Here is an 18,120-nt window from a genome sequence, read left to right as displayed (position 1 = left end):
TACACTATGAACTAGATCTACAGTTTCATTTTGGGGACAGTTTATTCATCTATCGGAATAAGTGAGTTGTCACTTAAAGGGCAACAGAGATGATAGCTCATAAGCATGAGGCAGGTCTTCAATCCTTAGAAAATAATTCCAATACGTCCTTCCTCTGAGGTTGTGTTCTGAGTTAGTGCTCCCAGCCAAAGCATATAACCTTCCAGAGAGGTACAAATTTCCATTACAGAATTGACCCAGTGCTCATCTGGTTCAGCTTGCTGTACACTAGAGGCCAATGCTGGAAGCTTCAGAGAAGCAAAATTTTGTTGTGTGGAAATTCTGGAGAATTTGGTAAATATCTTGCTAATTTCCAATGACCCTAAGCACCAGTATCTTAGTAAGGTTCACTAAATACCCCTTAAAATCTCAGCAGTGATACCATTTAAAATAAAAACAAACTGCTGTTTTGCTCTCTCTTATAATTTGTATCTACCCCTTCTCCAAAACACCCATTGCGAAAGTGGATTTAAATAGTGACAGTCGCTTGCAGAAGGAATGCAGTGAACGCTAGGGATGGTCAAAAATTTTCCATCTGAATTGTTTTTCAACTGGTTTTCCCCAAAATGTGTCTGTTTCTCACAGCCAATGTCAATGTTTTGTCAGAAAATTAAATGCCCCAAACCAAAGTATGTTGATTTGGAAGTGCTGCCAAAGTGCCCTTATGGGAATTGTTGTTCAGCTACTGCACGTTTGTGCCCCTTCTCATCTACAGCCTGGACATCTCCCCCGCAGCAGCAAGGTCTTCCCCCACTCCCTCTTTTGGGTTTTGTCTGAAAATTTTCAGTATTCAAAATTTTGCAGAAAAAAAACCACACATTCTGTGGAAAATTAAACAAAAGTGATTTTTTTTTTCATTTTGATCAAAATTTTCCATGGAGTAGAAAAAAATATTTTTTGATCATCTCTAGGGAATGCTTTTTTTGTTTTAAAAACAGAGTGTGGTGGTATTAAGAGCAAACATGCTTTTTTCTCAAAAGCATCTTTTAAAAATAGATTCCCTGTTGTGTTCATCTTTTTTCGTCTCTCTTTTTAGGTAGGAAATCTCAGATGGAAGAGGTACAGGATGAGCTTATTCACAGGCTTACCATTGGCCGGAGTGCTGCCCAGAAAAAGTTCCATGTGCCACGACCAAACATACCGGTAGTTAATATCACTTATGATTCCTCTGCTGAGGATGTGAAAATGTGGTTGGAGTCAAAAGGATTCAGCCCAGTGTAAGTCTGAGGATGAACTTGGGGAAACTCTAATTTCAGAATACTGTATAAAGGGAAATAAACTACAATTTTTCAAAAGAGACTAGGATTTTGACTTTCTAACTTGTGGTTTTTTCCAGATTTTCAGAATGTGCTGAGTACTCCCTCTGAAAATCCATTCCCCTTTAATATGGTGTCTTAAATTGAACCCCCAAAATATTGAGGCACTCAAAACCACAAGTCACTCTTGAAAATGTTGTCCACATTTACACTGATTCTAACAAAAGGAGATCAGATTGCACCTCCTGTCGGTGACTGACTTCCATCCTAATAATCTGTAAATCTCATCTTCAAAATTAGAAACTCATTTCACCCAAAATGAGCCGAGTGCTACAAGGTGCTGTTTTTTTACTACAGGGTTCCACTTTAATGGGTGGTAAGGGCACTTAGCCCCTTGCAAAGTCAAGGAAAATATTAGTGGATTTGACCAGTTTTGAGGTACTAATGTTGAGTACCTCAGCATCAAGGCCGGCTCTAGGTTTTTTGCCGCCCCAAGCAAAAAAAAAAAAAACCTCCGAAAGCGCAACTGCTGAAGCAAAAAAAAAAAAAGTGGCCGGGGTGCCGCCCCTGGAATTGTGCCACCCCAAGCAGAAGAAAATGGCTCATGTTTCTCAACTCAACTGGTGGATTTTTATTTATTTTTATTGTGCTTCCCACAGAACTATAAAATCTTATGGTGTTCACTCTCTGCTCTGCCTTTTTTAGGACTGTCAATAGCCTTGGAGTGCTGACAGGGGCTCAGCTTTTCTCGCTCAATAAGGACGAATTAAAGACTGTTTGTCCTGAAGGGTCTAGAGTCTACAGCCAAATTACTGTACAGAAAGCTGCATTAGAGGTATGTCTAACCCCTCCCATCAAAATGACGTATACTAGCCGGTAAACATGAACAATTCTTAGGTTGGTAGGGTTCCCAATCTCTAATCGTTAGCAGTAAGGATGAGATTTTCAGGGGTCAGAATATCCTACACCTACTGTTAGGGTTCTTATGCCTTCCTCTGGGGCATTGGATGCTGGCCATTATCAGAGGTTAGATGGACCACTGGTCTAATCCAATATGGCAATTCCTATATTCTTCTGAATATAAAATCAGAGGTGATTCCCCCTCCTTCTGATCTTCATCACTCATTTTGTCCTTCTCTCCTGTTCTCTGCTACCTTCCTCTTCCTCTTCTCCCCATCCTCTAGCACAGTGGTTTTCTACCAGAGGTACGCGTACACCTATGGGTATACAGAGGTCTTCTGGGGGTACATCAACTCATCTAGATATTTGCCTATTTTTACATCAGGCTACATTAAAAGCACTAGCAAAGTCAGTGCAAACTAACATTTCATACAATAACTTGTTTATACTGCTCTATATAGTATACACTGAAATGTAAGTACAATACTTACATTCCAATTGATTTATTTTATAATTATATGGTAGAAATGAGAAAGTAAGCCATTTTTCAGTAATAGGGTTCTGTGACACTTTTTTGTATTTTTATGTCTGATTTTGTAAGCAAGTAGTTTTTAATTGAGGTGAAATTTGGGGGTACGCAAGGCCAATCAGACTCCTGAATGGGGTACAATAGTCTGGAAGGTTGAGAGCCACTACTCTAGCAGGCTGCAGCCATTACAGACTGAAATTCTTCCTTTCTCTACTCTCCCCACAGTGATATTCCACCCATTAGTGGGACAGTGTTTGGAAAGACAAACAGACTTGATGCATTTTGTAGTGATGGTAATGTGTGCTTATAGCCAGTCATTTTGCCTAGATAATCAAGAATGTGTTCCTTCTTAGAAGGGATCAGTTGAAGATTAAGAAATGTGATAATGGTGGTGAATAAGGGCTATAAGATCACTGTGGAGAATCATAAGTAATTATTGATTGACATTTGTGTGTGTTTATACACATACCCTCCCCTCCCCTACTCCCCCATGATTTGTAACTTTATAAAGCTTGACATTTACAACAGCTTTTTGTGATAGAAGACCTCATGAATAAATTTAGATGGGAAATTAGAAGAACGTTTCTTACCACTAGAGGAGTGAAGTTCTGGAAGAGCCTTCCAATAGGAGTAATGGGGGCAAACAACCTAACTAGTTTTAAGATGGAGCTTGATAAATTTCTGAACAGGTTTACATGATGGGGTTGTCTACAGTAGCAGGGGACTGGATTCGATGACCCAGGAGGTGCTTAGCAGTCCAGTGTGCTGTGTTCCTGTTTTCAGATGTGCTAAGCATTCCCATCTCAGTTAGACTTGTGGGTACTCAGCACTTTAGAAAATCAAGTCCAGTGATACCTGTTTCCGTTGGATTGGACTGAGCTGATACCACCAGCTGATTTGGCCTAGGAAACCAAACGTCCATTGGATAGTGATGATTTCCAATCTCTATCTTCGTCATCTTGTTTGAACTGGTAACCTTGAGGTGAAATGTTCCTTTACCAGTCACCAGAGCCATGCATGCCACTACCAATGCTGGCACTGTGGGAGGCAGTCTCAGCAGAGAAGCAAAAAACAGAATGAGCCATGGAGACCAAATATAAACCTGAAAGTGGTGAACTGTCCAGTTCAGGACTGAGACAAATTAGCGAGGCAGTATGGGCAAGTAGGCACTGTTGCTACTCTATGTAATTTTAGTCTTCCACCCTCAATTCAGCACTTGAAAATGGCAACAGCCAGAATGACTATACTGGAAGAATGCCTTGACCATTGTGTTTACATGTATTATATTTTTGTGTTTTACTTACTTTGTCTATAGCTTCTGTACTTTTATTGGAAAATAACAAACCCCCACTCTCAACCACTTGGATGTATATAGGAGGGAATAAGTTACTTAAAATGAATTATACCCACATTTATTTTTACTATGGCTTTTTTAATGTCAATATGTTTTGGAAATTATCCTCTAAGGAAATGTACCCAGTTTTAAAATACAGTAACTCCTCTCTTAACGTTGTAGTTATGTTCCTGAAAAATGCGACTTTAAGTGAAATGATGTTAAGTGAATACAATTTCCCAATAAGAATTAATGTAAATAGGGGGGGTTAGGTTCCAGGGAATTTTTTTTACCAGACAAAAAACTATATATTATATAGATATACACACAGTATACGTTGTAAACAAACAGTTTAATACTGTTCACAGCTATGATGATTGTGAAACATGGTTGAGGTGGTGAAGTCAGAGGGTGGAAGAGGGAGGGATATTTCCCAGGGAATGCCTTGCTGCTAAATGATGAACTAGAACTCAGCTGAGCCCTCAAGGGTTAACACGTTGTTAATGCAGCCTCTCACACAAGGCAGTACGAACACGAGGGAGGGGAGAAGCATAGCAGACAGAGACAGACACACAACTTGTGTGTGGGGGAGAGAGATGCACACTGCCCCTTTAAGTAAGCTGACCCACTCTTAAGTGCCTAGTCTTTTTAAGTGGATCAGGAAGTTGAGACAGCAGCTGCTGCCCCAAGCTCGCTCTGTCTCTCTCCTTCCGTGTCCCCTCTCTGCTCTATATGGAGAAGGGGTAAGCGGGGTGCAGGATCAGGGGGGAGGGGGACACCCTGATATTAGCCCCCCCCCCCCCCGCACAGCAAGCAGGAGTCTCTGGGAGCAGCTCTAAGGCAGGAGCAGCACATGGCAGTGGGGGGAGGGACAGCTGACCTGCCCGGCAATTGATACCCTGCTGGGTGGCTGCAGCACAGGGAACTTAGGAGAGCAGGGAGCTAATGGGGAGCTGCTGGTCCATCGTGGTTCCAAGCCCCCACCAGCTAGCTGCAACGGGCTGCTCCTCCTGCAAGCAGTGGACAAAGCAGGTGGCTGCCAAATGACGTTAGACGGGAGCACTGCACAACTTTAAACGAGCATGTTCCCTAATTGATCAGCAACGAAACAACGTTAACTGGGATGACTTTAAGTGAGGAGTTACTGTATCATGTTTATTACACAAGTGATTCAGACACTTGGCATATGAATAACACAACTGTAGACATCCACACACCTCACAGGTGTTACAAAGTGGGTACCATACTGGTTTGATGGAGGCAGTCAAAGAAACAGGAAACTTAAACACTGATTGTGAAAGGAATCCCCCTGTTAATAGTTTATGCTGTCAACGGGCATGGTGGTGTCCTATAGGGTATTAAATTAACTGTGGAGATGTACTATGAGCAGATGTGGTCTTTCTTGTTGCATATATCTAGGAAAATATTCTTGTGTTCAATGGATGTTAATTTGAAAATTGAACATGTATCAGTTAGTAGAAGTCTCATTCTCCCTCTCTGTTCTGGGCTTTTTTCGCTCGCCTTTGGTTTCTGTTGTTTCTTCATTCTGCAGGAATTTGAGTGGTCCAGGCTTGTCTATTAAGGTTATCTGCAAATGTAAATATGCAGGTATTGGAAGGAGGTTGATCTTTTTTGTTGGTTTCTGTAAGGCTTAATTAAAATTCAGTCTCCACTTTATCATTTGACTTTGAACTTATTAAATTAAAATTTAATCTTTTTTGGACTATGTGATGCTTTAACCCAGGGGCGGGCAAACTGTTTGGCCTGAGGGCTGCATTGGGTTTCGTAAATTGTATGGCGGGCCGGTTAGGGGAGGGGGTCGTGGCCCGGCCTCCACCTCTTATCTGCCCCATCCAACCCTCCTGTTCCCTGACGGTCCCTCGGGAACCCCTGCCCCATCCCCACACGCTCGCTACCTGTCCCCTGACTGCCCCTGGGCCCCCGCCGCCCCATCCAACCCCTCCTCTCATTGCTGACGTGCCCCCCCCCAGGACCCCTGCCCCATCCAAACACCCCTTCTCCCTGTCCCCTGACTGCCCCCCGCCACCCCATCCAACTGCCCCCTGGAACCCCTGCCCCCATTCAACCCCCTATTTCCCCCCCCAACCACCATCCACACCCCCGCCCCCTGACCACCACCCCGAACTCCCCTGCCCTCTATCCAACCCCCCACTCCCTGCCCCCTTACCGCGCTGCCTGGAGCACCGGTGGCTGGTGGCACTACAGCAGCGCCGCCCAGCTGGAGCCGGGCCACGCTGCCAGTGCCTCAGCCACCACCATGCAGCTCAGAGCACCGGGTCTGGCCTGGCTCTGCAGCTGCGCTGCCCAGGAGCTCGCTGCCCTGCTGCCCAGAGCATTGCGCCGGCAGCGAAGCGAGTGAGCTGAGTCTGTGGGGGCGGGGAGGGTAACCTCCTGGGCCAAGGGGTTGGGGGCCGGGCAGGACGGTTCTGCGGGCCGGATGTGGCCCGCAGGCGGTAGTTTGCCCACCCCTGCTTTAACCCCTCTACTGATGTCCTACTGGAAACATTTGATCACCCTGAAGGAGCATGTTTTTTTCTATGCACGTCTATCCTGCCTCCAAGAGCCTGTTGTTACTTAAATTGCAGAAAGTCAGTCTGCTTGCAATTGAATGGCAGTGGCCATTTCTGAAACATTATCTTTACACCAGCTAACAAAAATGAGCTGTCTTGTTCTTAAAAGGTAAAGAAATATGTTATTACTCAAACTGGAAGCAATTCAAATAATAGAAGTTTATAGAGCCATGTAAAATTGTTAAACCAGTGTAGCCCATGACATACAGATTATCTAAGCACAATTAACTCTTTTCTATAAATGTCTGAATAGCCATTAGGTTATGAGTTTAGCCATACAGATCTAGCTAATATATAGAACAGATGATTAGATTCCATGTACTCTAGATTTTGCATCCTGTGTCTAATAATTGTGACCTGTGTATCAGAGGAATTGACTCTTAAGTCAGTGCAGGTACAAATAACATTCCATGCTGGACTAAGTCTGGATCCACCCAAACAAATTCCTCTCCAGGCTTGTCCGAAGACTGCTCCTTGATCCGTGTCCTCTCTGTGATGCAGGGGTGCTCCCAAAGTGTGCACCAGCTTCAGGGAACCTGCCTTAATCCACCTCTGCGTAATGGCTAATTCTTCAGTTAAGTGGTGAACTAATGCCTTAAACGTAGGCTACTGTAATTCAGTAGTTGTACCTGTAGGAAAAATAATATGCTAAGTGCAATAATTTAAATGTCTGTTTTGCTTTATCTTCTGCTGAATGTTTTTTGATCAGTCCTGCACCTCTGATTGTGCTGCAAATCCTCCATTCTCTCCTTTGAATTAAACCAGAATTCAAAAGTAGAAGAGAAAGCATAAATGTTTAGGGCTTTCCGTGGCCACACGTAAACATGGTCTAAAGAGAGTGAAAATCAAGGGAAGAAGGTGTCCTGGATTGTTTTTCCCCTAGGGGGAGATAAATGGTTTCTTACAAAATTTGTTACATTGAATCAACTTTTTTCCTATTTGTTTTTAATGTTTTTTAAAAAGTCTAAAAAATGGAAAGCATAAATTGCTGGTCTTGAGCCGCATGCTGTAGAAAGAATGGCTCTCTGCCCAAAGCAAGTGCCTGCAGCTGTGAGATCTGGGTTTTGTTCATGGCTTTGCTACAGACTCCTTGAGTGACTTTAGGTAAATCACTTTGAGTTCAACTCTGCCCACACAAAACTTAAGCACAGTGGAGAAAAGGGGTGCTGATCACAGCTCCCTGGGGCTTTCTGCCCAGCCTCAGGCTAACCAATACTTCAAGGAGTCAGCTTTAAGGTATGTAGCGCATCGGGCCCAGCAAAAACTAGCCCTGCCAGTCTCTCTCCACTTGCCACACCAGGCAGTGCAGCTCCAGCAGAGAAGGCAATGGCTAGAGGTGGTGGATCAGGCACAGTAGGTAGCATCCACCTGCTTTATGCTAATCAGACATTCTCCTCTGCATAGAGAATTTTCCCTTGGTTTCACCAGACAGCTTAAGTTCAGTTTTCACCACTGATGCAATGCAAAATGAACTTAGTGCACCTGAGAATTGTTTGGCCCTTAATCTGCCTCGGTCTGTTTCCCTGTCTGTAACATGGGATTAATAACAGTTGCTCCCTTGCAGGGATGATGTTTGTGTTAATTCCTCTGTTGAAAGCAGTATAGAAGTTCAAAACATTATACTTTTACATTGTCTATTTTCCTGATTATCCCCAACATGGACCAGTTGATTCCCTTTCACTTCTCCCTTAATGGGAACTATGAACATGCCTGAATACAGAAGAATTAGACATCCTAACCCCCACCCAAGTGGAAAATGATGCCCGATTTTTCTAATATGCACATGTTGCCCAGCAGTTAGCTTACGCAAAATAGCTTATTGGATAATACCCTGTAATCAGTCTAATTTGGCATAAATTGTAAAGAGCTATAATTAAGAACCAATTGAAGAATTGTTTACCTACCCTTTGCATAAAGAAACTGTTGCTAGCCTCATATGACGCAGACTTCCTATCAGTGATGAGGAAGGTTAAGATTCTCCTAGTTCTTAAGGTAATTTTGTTACATAGCTAGATAAATAGTGGGTTTGTATCCAACTGTGTAATCTACTAATCTTATTCAAAGTAATATACAGTGTGGAAGTTTCCAATATAATTAGCATGTGTGCTTGCATACTAATGACTTCATTCAAATTACCAAATGGTCTCTACGCCGAAGAGAGAAACAGAGATTTGCTCTAGTTTCTCCATAAACATAAAATGGTAAGAACATCATTTTTTAACTTCATCGAAATTGCTTTTCAGGCAACGTTATTTGGGTTGGTTAGATGATATGGATCAGTCCAAACTGCACTGTCATAAGTGCCAAATCCATGTGCTAAAATGTTTATACAGCAGGTAAAATGGGTAAATAAAGTGAGGCTCCTACTTAGGTTCCAATCCTGTAGACACTTGTGTGTGTTCAACTTTACACCTATGCATAGACTCATAGACTTTACGGTTTGAAGGGACCATTATGATCATCTAGTCTGATCTGCACATTGCAGGCCACAGAACCTCACCTCCCACTCCTGTAATAGACCCATAACCTCTAGCTGAGTTACTGAAGTCCTCAAATCATGGTTTAAAAACATCAAGTTACTGAAAAGCCACCATTTATACTAGTTTAAACCTGCCCCATGCTGCAGAGGAAGGCGAAAAGCCCCCAGGGTTTCTGCCAATCTGACCTGGGGGGAAATGCCTTCCCCACTCCAAATATGGAGATCAGTCAGAGAGACCCTGAGCATGTGGGCAAGACCCACCAGGCAAACACCTGGGAAAGAATTCTCTGTAGTAACTCAGAGCCCTCCACGTCTAGTGTCCCATCACCGGCCATTGAAGATATTTGCTGCTAGAAGTTGCAGATTGGCTACATGCCAGTGTAGGCAGTCTCATCACACCATCCTCTCCATAAACTTATCAAGTTCAGTCTTGAAGCCAGTTAGGTTTTTTGCCCCCACTGCTCCCCTTATAAGGCTGTTTCAGAAATTCACTCCTCTGATGGTTAGAGGCCTAAATTTGTTGATGGCCATTGACTTCAGTGGTACTGAACATGTAAAATTAAACATATGGTTGTAGGATTGAGCCCTTAAGCTCCTAAATAAATTTAGCCAAAAAGGGTGAAATCCTGGCCCCATTGAAGTCAATGGCAAAACACCTATTGACTTCATTGAGGTCAGGGTTTCATCCCTGAGTACCGAATAGCTTTCGTTGACATCAGTGAGAGTTGAGGATGCTCAGCGGTACTGAAAATCAGGCTGAACTTATTTAGAAGCCTACAACCCTCATTCGGGAAAGCATTTAAGAATATAGTTAAGTTCCTCACTATGTAAGACATCGCTTAAGTGCTGTCCTGAACGGGCCACTTAACATATCAGGGACTATATGTGGATTTAAGACCTAACGTTAAGCCATCTGTCTTCTTAAAATCTTGACTGAAAAGCCTCATCCTGTTGCTAGAACCACAAATTAACTTGTTTTCTCCTTTTCATTTTTAGGCTAACAATGGTAGCTCAGAACTACAGGAAATCATGAGAAGACGACAAGAAAAAATTAGTGCAGCTGCCTCAGATTCAGGAGTGGAATCTTTTGATGAGGGAAGTAGTCACTGAATGTCTTTTCCTTTTAATCCCATTGTCCTTGGCATTATTCCATCAAGCTTTGTTTTAGGAAGCAATGAAGGGGAATGTCTGATTTATTATTATTTTGTAGACATAACTTGTTGCCATAAAGAAACCATGCAACTGGACTTGACAGAAGTACCCACTGCTAGACGTTCTTGGCACTTGAGAAAACCCTTACACCCAAACATGAGTTTTAGCCTTGTGGAATTAACCATTTCATGCTCTTTGTGGATAATCAGAAACACGTTGCTGCTTTTGATTTATTCCAGTGAAGCTGAGCCAGCAGTAAGACATACTTGGCCTTCGGTAATAGAAGAGTTTAAATTCCCTCTGTCGCTGTAGTCTGTGATTCACTCCTTTTGTCTCATGCTCTGAACAGCAGGATGTTCAGATTTATTTAAAAGTTCTTGATGCCAGCAATCAAAGATGTTCGAATGCAAACAGCAGTTCAAGCCTTCGGAACATAGGCTGAATTTTTCTTGTACCTCGTGCAAGGTGTTTTATTACTAATGAAGCTGTTGATAGCGAGAGAATATAGTCTGTGCTTTGATTTTATTTCTGTTTCACTGGTTACGAACCATACTATTACACAGGAATAAATAGAAAACATTAACACACAAGTCAGCTTACAAAGGTGGTCAGACCTGCTTTTGATAGCCATAACGGTATTCACAGTATTTTTTTTTAATAGACTTGCATTTTTGTTGGTAACTAAACTAGTCAAAAGGAAAATGTAATCTAGACTCTTTTTTTTTTGTGATGATCCTAAATGTCAAATTTTCTGTATGTAAAAAAAAAAAAGTTCATTTATAAATTTAATCTTTTGAAATATTATTGATTCCAGGGGGGAAAAAACACTTTCCAGCAAATGTTATTTTTGGAAACACAATTTTTGTCACAAAATGTTCTATTGTTTCACATGTATAGACTGACACATCATCTAGAAAGTTTTCATCATCTAGTTTCATTAATTTTCATAGTGCCTTTTTCACATGATTCAGCTGAAAGTCTGCAATAAACAGTGTTTGATGTATGTTAAATAGTTCTATCTTTGTTGTTACAAAGAGGGAGTTGAGGCTAGGAACCATTCCAGATTTTGTGCTTAGAGTATGCTCTTTATATACATACTAGAAAAATAGTCTTTTGTAATCAGTGCTCCATTTTTCATAACATAAGCCCACATCTTAATAATGCCATTCATCCCAAAGCACCTTTATAAATGCTTTTGCTCTGTGTGTGTGTATTAAATGTAAATAGTGTCTACATTTGTCACTCCAATGCAATCTTCAAGAATGGAGAACACAAAGTATTGGGGAATGTCCCTGAATGGCTGCACAAAACTATTTTATGCAGGCAAAGTCTTTGACATTTAGCATTATAGCGTAGAACTAGCATCCTGTCTTAGCACAATGGGTCACCTTGACCGGGTCTCTAAACACAAACTCTTTAACTCAACACACCGCTGGTACCCCCGTCTTCTACACTAGTACAGGTTTCCTGGTCTTTGTCCAAGAAATGTCATCCTATTGTAGGTGTTCTCTTGTGGGCAATGAATGACTGACAAAATACTCTTGCACCTTGCTTTATTTTACATCAAACACAGAGCTTCCAGCAGCTCAGAGTAGTAAAATTTTAGGTAGGTCTTTTGGAAACTGAAAGAATGCTCACTACTGTAAACAGTTGTATCCTCCTCATTGATGGCAGTCACAAGTTTACATTTAGTTTTCATATCCTTCCTCAGGTTTATTTGATCACTTATGGACTGATTCACTTCTGGCCAAAAGGAAATGTCCCCTGTGAAAGAGCGGGAACACTGTTCTAGGTGCTGAGTCTATGGCTACACTAAAACACCTGCAGCTGGCCCCTGTCAGCTAACCAGGACCTGGCCTGCAGGCTGTACAATTGCAGTATAGCTGTTTGTGAGGAGGGGAGGGCTCCAGCCTGAAGCCAGTCTCAGAGCCCAAGATCCAGTCACAGCCTGAACATCTACACTGCAATTTTATAACCCAAGTGAGCTGACATGGCCCAGCTGAGTGTTTTAGTGCAGTTGAAGACATACTCAGAGAGAAAAGGAATAAGCTGCATAATCCTCCTTTTACTATAGTAGCTGCTCACAGGTTGGAAGGAGGCCACAACAATGACGTCTATGGAAAAAAAATCATCCTCATGCTATTTAGGGGAAAAGAAATGAGCAAACTGAATAGCTGATCCCCACACAATTGCAAGCTATAAATTGTATGTCATTATCTATGCTAAATTAAAATGCCCATGTGTTCACTGCATTGCATTTAGGAAGGTATCTGCTTTTGCTAAAATTACTCTGAAGATGTAAAAGTTCTCTGGGGCCTTGCCCACCTAACAGCTGACTGTCACTTCTGCTCACTTTGCCCTAGGGGGAGAGAAAGGCAAAAGAAAACCACTTTGGAACTACACAGGTTACCTAATGTGTGTCAGTTAAACAGCACTTGGCTAAGGCAAAGTGGTGATTTAGAACAGATTTTTGTTTTTATTATAACTGTACTTTGGAGAATTTAGACTCCAGCCTTTAATTTTAGGGGCAAATCATAGATGCAGGCTGCACAGTAGCAGTGTACACTGAAAACACTGATTTGTTAGACAGAGCTCAAGGCAGGAAAGCACTTAAGCATGCGCTGACCTTCCTTTGCTTTCAGTGGGAATTAAGCACATGCTTTAAAGTTAAGGAGGTTCCTTTGCTGACCAGGGATGACCTTAGGTACATGCTTTAAGGACTTTTCTGGATTGAGGCCTCAGTGCTTTTAAGATGAGAGGAAAGAAGCCAAGAAAAACAAACATGATTGGTGTAAGTATTTGTAAACAGGCAGCCCTGTATTCGGAAACATGTTCTTTTGTGAGAAACAAAGACAAACTGCCATTTCAGAGGGATACTTGTGAACAAGCGACTGGTTTTCAACTTACCTGCATGCACGGTCATATTGAAACAAGTAGCTCTGGACTTTGCTCAGGAGTAAGGCCAACATCATAAGAACAGGTTGATAAAGAAAATATTGGTCTGGCAACTTACCAAGGTTGCTATTGAAGAGTTGATTGAAACTTCCTGTGCCTGAATGAGGGGAGCAAATCAGCTTCCCAGGGGCATGCATGTTTGTGCATTGCATACCTAAAGTGGGGCCTTCATGTATATACATACAACCCTACCGTGTATCTATTTAAGCTATAAAGTATGTGTTTGCATGCTTATGCATGCTCAATCTTATTTGATCCCCTCTATTCATCAATTTCTTTCTCTAAAACAATCTCCCTTTATATCCTCCACATCCTATGGATGGGTAATAGTTGCTCCATTTATGTTGTACTACTGCTGCAGCAGGAGAACATCAACACTAGCAGGCTATAGCCCTTGTTTCTCTGTTTCTGATGAGTGGTGTTGCAGCTTACAGAGAATTCCTTAAATTCTGATGTCTGTCAGACTGTGGGTCAAAAGAACTTGACTATATCTATATTACAGAATTGCACAGTGTAGAAACAACAAAGAAGCTGCCAAAAGTAACAATGGTAGGTTAGGTGAATGAGATACAGCTTGTTTTCACACAGGCTCCTTTAAAACTTCTATAGGAGGGACTGTTAAGGCTTATTTGAGTAAGGAGGTCAAACACAAGATTAAGCACCATTCATCAAACTCCTAAAGTGCAAATAGTTTTGTAGTATATACAGTGATGATTTGAATTGAAATTTAGTAACTTTGAACCTACTGTTCCTTTCTTAATTAAAAACTGGGGCAACGCAAGGGACATAAGCCAAAAATCAGCACTTGCACATGGTTTTAGAAAATTCCACAAATTTCTGCCTTAGCCATGACAACTTCATCACTGCTATAATTAGTGTGGCGAGGTTAAGGAATTGTTTCCCACGCCTATGCCCCCTTAGGCTTGGGCATCACTGAACTAGCAGGTAAAGTACTGTCTGTGTTTAGTATGGCTAATGTAGCTCCTCTCTGGTTCTGGAACACAGCCTGTGGCAGGCTCCTGTTCACTGGAGGAGGAGAAAGAACCTTCTACTACCCCCCCCCCCCCCCCCCCCAAACTCCAGAGATTGCACAAGATAACATTTTTAGAAACACAGAGGAGTGCAGTCTGCTCTGCAGGGAAGATAGCTGGACATGGCTCCCCTCAGTGTGGTAGCTGAACACCTGCTTTTCTCAGATTCACCTCAGTGAGGCCTTGGTGCCTAATAATGGAGCAGCCTACATTGGAATGACAGCCCTTCTGAGGGAAGAACAGGGTATCCGAAGCCTCCATAATGTCTACTACCATCTTGCACGTAACAAAAATGGGAAGCAGCCTGTAGGAAGACTTTCAGCATGACTACGTCTAACCTGTACTAACTACCAAAAAGAAAATATCAGGTCAACCTTTTACCCTAAATACCTCTTTGGTTTTTATATTAATATCTGCTTAAATCAAGCAGGTGTGGAGACTGTACCATTTGCAGAAATGGTGGTGGTTGGTTAATTATGGGGTGTAATCTACAGTCATATCCTGTCCAGTCTGTGCTGTGTTATAACATCCATCTTTGCTGTGATCCTTTAAAACTAATTAACCTCTGTTTCAAAATGGAGAATCTAGAGAATCAATGGGCAATGGCCAGTGACGGCACAAAAAATAAATAAAACATCCACAAGGTTTTCTTTGACCAGTGTAATTTGTGCTATTCAACCTCACAGCGCTCTGGATCCAAGGTCAAAGACTATTCTACAACCTCAAATAAGCAAGGCCTAAAACAGATATTTTATACACATTACTGCTCTGATTGAAACTTATAACACTTCCAACAGAATGAAATCAACACACTTGTTTTTGTTCCATTGATTGTAAAGCAATTACTATGCTTCTATGGCCAGTGTGTATGGTATATAGCTGTATACTGAAACCACTACACTGGTGATCTACTTCTAAATATGCATGGACCATAACTCTAGTTTACAGGATGTTCGTCCTATTCAACTTTAGAGTAGAGAGGCACCTGAACCAAAACCCCAGTACTTTGTGGCGGAGTGGAAGCTGCAATCCAAACCTGGGTCCTAACTTTGATGCCAGCCCCATCTCCAATGTGGCAACTGAAAATCCTAGATCCAAGTATTGGGTGTTTGAACTTCAGATAGGACTGTTGCAGATTAGGCCCATGCCCATGTTGGAAGGAATCAACCAGCCATTAAGGTATTCATATCTCCTCCTGAACAAAGAAGTTTGTGTACCTGTGGATATATAAATTAATAAGACAGGTAATATGTCCTAGGTAAGCACAGGAAGGCTTGAAATACATACAGAAATACAGACTGTGGCAAGGGCTGCCTGGCTCTGGGGATTTTAGTACTACTTTATGATTCTGAATTCAGCTTAGATGAGGAGAGACTGATTGTCTTCTGTGTGGCCTTTGTGCAATAGCCACCCTAGAGAAAATGGCACCCTTGTTGTCATTTGTGGCACACAGGTGAGCCCTCCAGCTCAGGGTTGAGGCACATTGGTGGGGCAGTAGAAGAAGCTTGCATCGTTGTAACCTGAGCAGTTACCAGTTCTGTTCATGAAGACAGGATTTCGGTCTCCAGGACTATCAAGCTGGCCTCTTGCACCAGCTCTAAATACCCAATTTAAAAAAAAGTTACATTCCAGCTCTTAACGGAGTGGCATCACCATACAAGTGATACAGAAGTGGAGACTGAACTAACGTGTTGGCCCATAGAGGTGATCCATCCATGACAGGACGGAGAGATATGGGGGGTGGGAGGAAAGAAGTAGAGCTGCTGCCACCCACTCAGTGCTCAGAGGGTGTAGCTTTCTGTGGATCTGGAACCCTTTCACAAGTACTCAATTTACTTTTGGAAAGGGGAATAGATCTATGCCAATACAGCATCCAAAAATATGGTCCTAAATTCTCAGGCCCTTGAACAGTTGCTGAGCTGTGGTGCACAGATACGAGGGTAGAGAGATTCCAGGTGGGAAAAGCAGCAGCCTTGCTCAGTGTCATTTTCACAGGTAAGCAATCCAATGTGTTTACTTTCAGTTCACTTTTTTTTTTTTTTTTTTTTTTTACATTGAGTACCATTGCCTCTAACGTCCAATGAGGTGACACAAAGCAACAGGTTACAAAAATGCCATCGACATCCACTCTGAAAGCATCCATGTCACAATACACAACGATGTACTGGAATTATACAAAGCCAAAAAGAATACAACAAATCCTAAATATGCTGACTAGAAATAAAACTGATAGCAAAAAAACCCCCAAACAAACAACAAAAAACCCAACCCCAAAGTCCCTGCAGGAATCAGTACCGATGCTTTGACAACATCCTGGTAACGAACCCATAAAATTTCCTTTGCATGCCAAAACCCTCATTTCCACATCTCCATGAAATCCCAGCTCATCAGAGAGGTGATGCTGCATTCATTACAGAAACTATATTTTTTTCTCAACATGAATCAGCTTCACATTTTTACACGGCTAATATATTTTAGAAAAAAAACAAAAAAAAACCAAGCGTATAGGCACCATAGACTGCTAAATGCTACAGCAAGAGAGTCTAAGGTACTCCAAACTCTTCTGCGCTTTCATAAGTTTCAATCTTAAAAAAAAAAAATGTAACTAACTGATGGGGGCATTACTGAAAAAAGTAAAGAGAGGAACAATCCTGCTGTTTAATTAGGAGGAGCACAATCAAGAACCAGACCAACAGAAGTTTTCTAATGTAGGTCTTCTACGCTAACCTTGAGCTATACTGTTTGGATTTTAGGAGTGTTACTAAAGCTCCAGGGGTAGTGTATTCTCCCTGCTCCACTGAAGCACAGAACCACTGTGCTTCCATAAACAGAGTCAAATCAATATCCCATTTCCTCTTCACAAAATTCACAATCCTTCATGTTTGTACATGCCTCGTATTCACTAGTGAGGTATTATTAGATACTAACAATGCCTGTTCTCTTAGGGACTTAAGCACAGACCAGTGACACATGAAGAAAGCTCTTCTTCATTCAGATTCAGCCATTAAAAAAATATTGCACTTGCTTTTTACCTTAAGCCCAACCTGCACAGAAAAACTTAAACCAAAAAAAAAAAAACAACCCTTCAGGAGTACTGTATTTTATGCACATATTATAGTATCTTTTCCATCCTGTTGTTTTAGTTGAATTTGGTCCAGTATTTTTAAAAATGTCCAGAAATTAAACTGTCCAAAAGACACTGCAGGCTCTTTAAGGCTAAGTCTCCCCGGTGCTTCTAAAATTTAAAGTATCTTTCTTTTATTGTCCATATACTGCAAAGCAGCGGCCTTCCATGGCAAAACAGCTAGCAGTTCAAACAAACAAAACGATAAAAAAAATCTGAAGCAAGGGAAGATGGGTGTACTTCATGGTCTCATCTGGAAGAGAACAAAGCAAATGGATCCTGTTTGAAAATGATACACAACATTAGCCATTTATTTTTAGTTTTACCCAAAGCTCTGTATAGGAAAGGAAGGGACAAAAACCAGGCCAGGCAATATGTTGAAAACTCACAAGTGATATTGGGTGCAAAACTTGATAAACTTTAATGGGGCCTGATTGTCAGAAAGTGTTCAGCAACTCCCTTTTATAAAATCAATGTGGGCACCCAAAAATAGAGGTACTCAAAATCACTAGTCACTTTTCATATTGGCCATGGTTTCTATTCCTGGATTATTAATTATTTGTATGCATGCATGTTTAAGAGAATCCCAGCTTCTCCCTCCCCCACCCCCCAGTTCAGTTGGAAACGCAATTTAAAGAAAAATACATTGGGGTCAAGAGTCTGGCTGACCTGGTGGGAGAAATGGAAGGAGAGAAAAAGGAACGATTTGGGGAGTAGAGGGTGAGGGAGAG

General features: G+C 41.8%; 2 protein-coding genes across 7 annotated transcripts in view; one reads left to right on the top strand and one right to left on the bottom strand.

Annotated features, from left to right (window-relative positions):
* The window catches only part of EPS8 (epidermal growth factor receptor pathway substrate 8), a 190,690-nt gene extending 179,401 nt beyond the window's left edge, over positions 1–11,289 (top strand). For all 5 annotated transcript variants that reach the window (XM_034781873.1, XM_034781889.1, XM_034781882.1 and 2 more), the window contains 3 exons: positions 1,076–1,256; positions 2,001–2,130; positions 10,124–11,289. In XM_034781873.1, coding sequence (XP_034637764.1) covers positions 1,076–1,256; positions 2,001–2,130; positions 10,124–10,237 — 425 coding nt within the window. In that variant the 3' untranslated portion in view covers positions 10,238–11,289. The remainder of the gene's footprint in view (positions 1–1,075; positions 1,257–2,000; positions 2,131–10,123) is intronic.
* A 5,004-nt stretch (positions 11,290–16,293) lies between these two features.
* PTPRO (protein tyrosine phosphatase receptor type O) overlaps positions 16,294–18,120 on the bottom strand; it is a 199,646-nt gene continuing 197,819 nt past the window's right edge. For both annotated transcript variants that reach the window (XM_034781855.1, XM_034781863.1), the window contains one exon: positions 16,294–17,642. The gene's annotated coding sequence lies outside the window, so the exon portion shown is untranslated. The remainder of the gene's footprint in view (positions 17,643–18,120) is intronic.

Source organism: Trachemys scripta, chromosome 1 (genome assembly GCF_013100865.1).
Source record: "Trachemys scripta elegans isolate TJP31775 chromosome 1, CAS_Tse_1.0, whole genome shotgun sequence".
NCBI lineage: Eukaryota > Metazoa > Chordata > Testudines > Emydidae > Trachemys > Trachemys scripta.
This window is presented reverse-complemented; position numbering and strand designations above follow the sequence as displayed.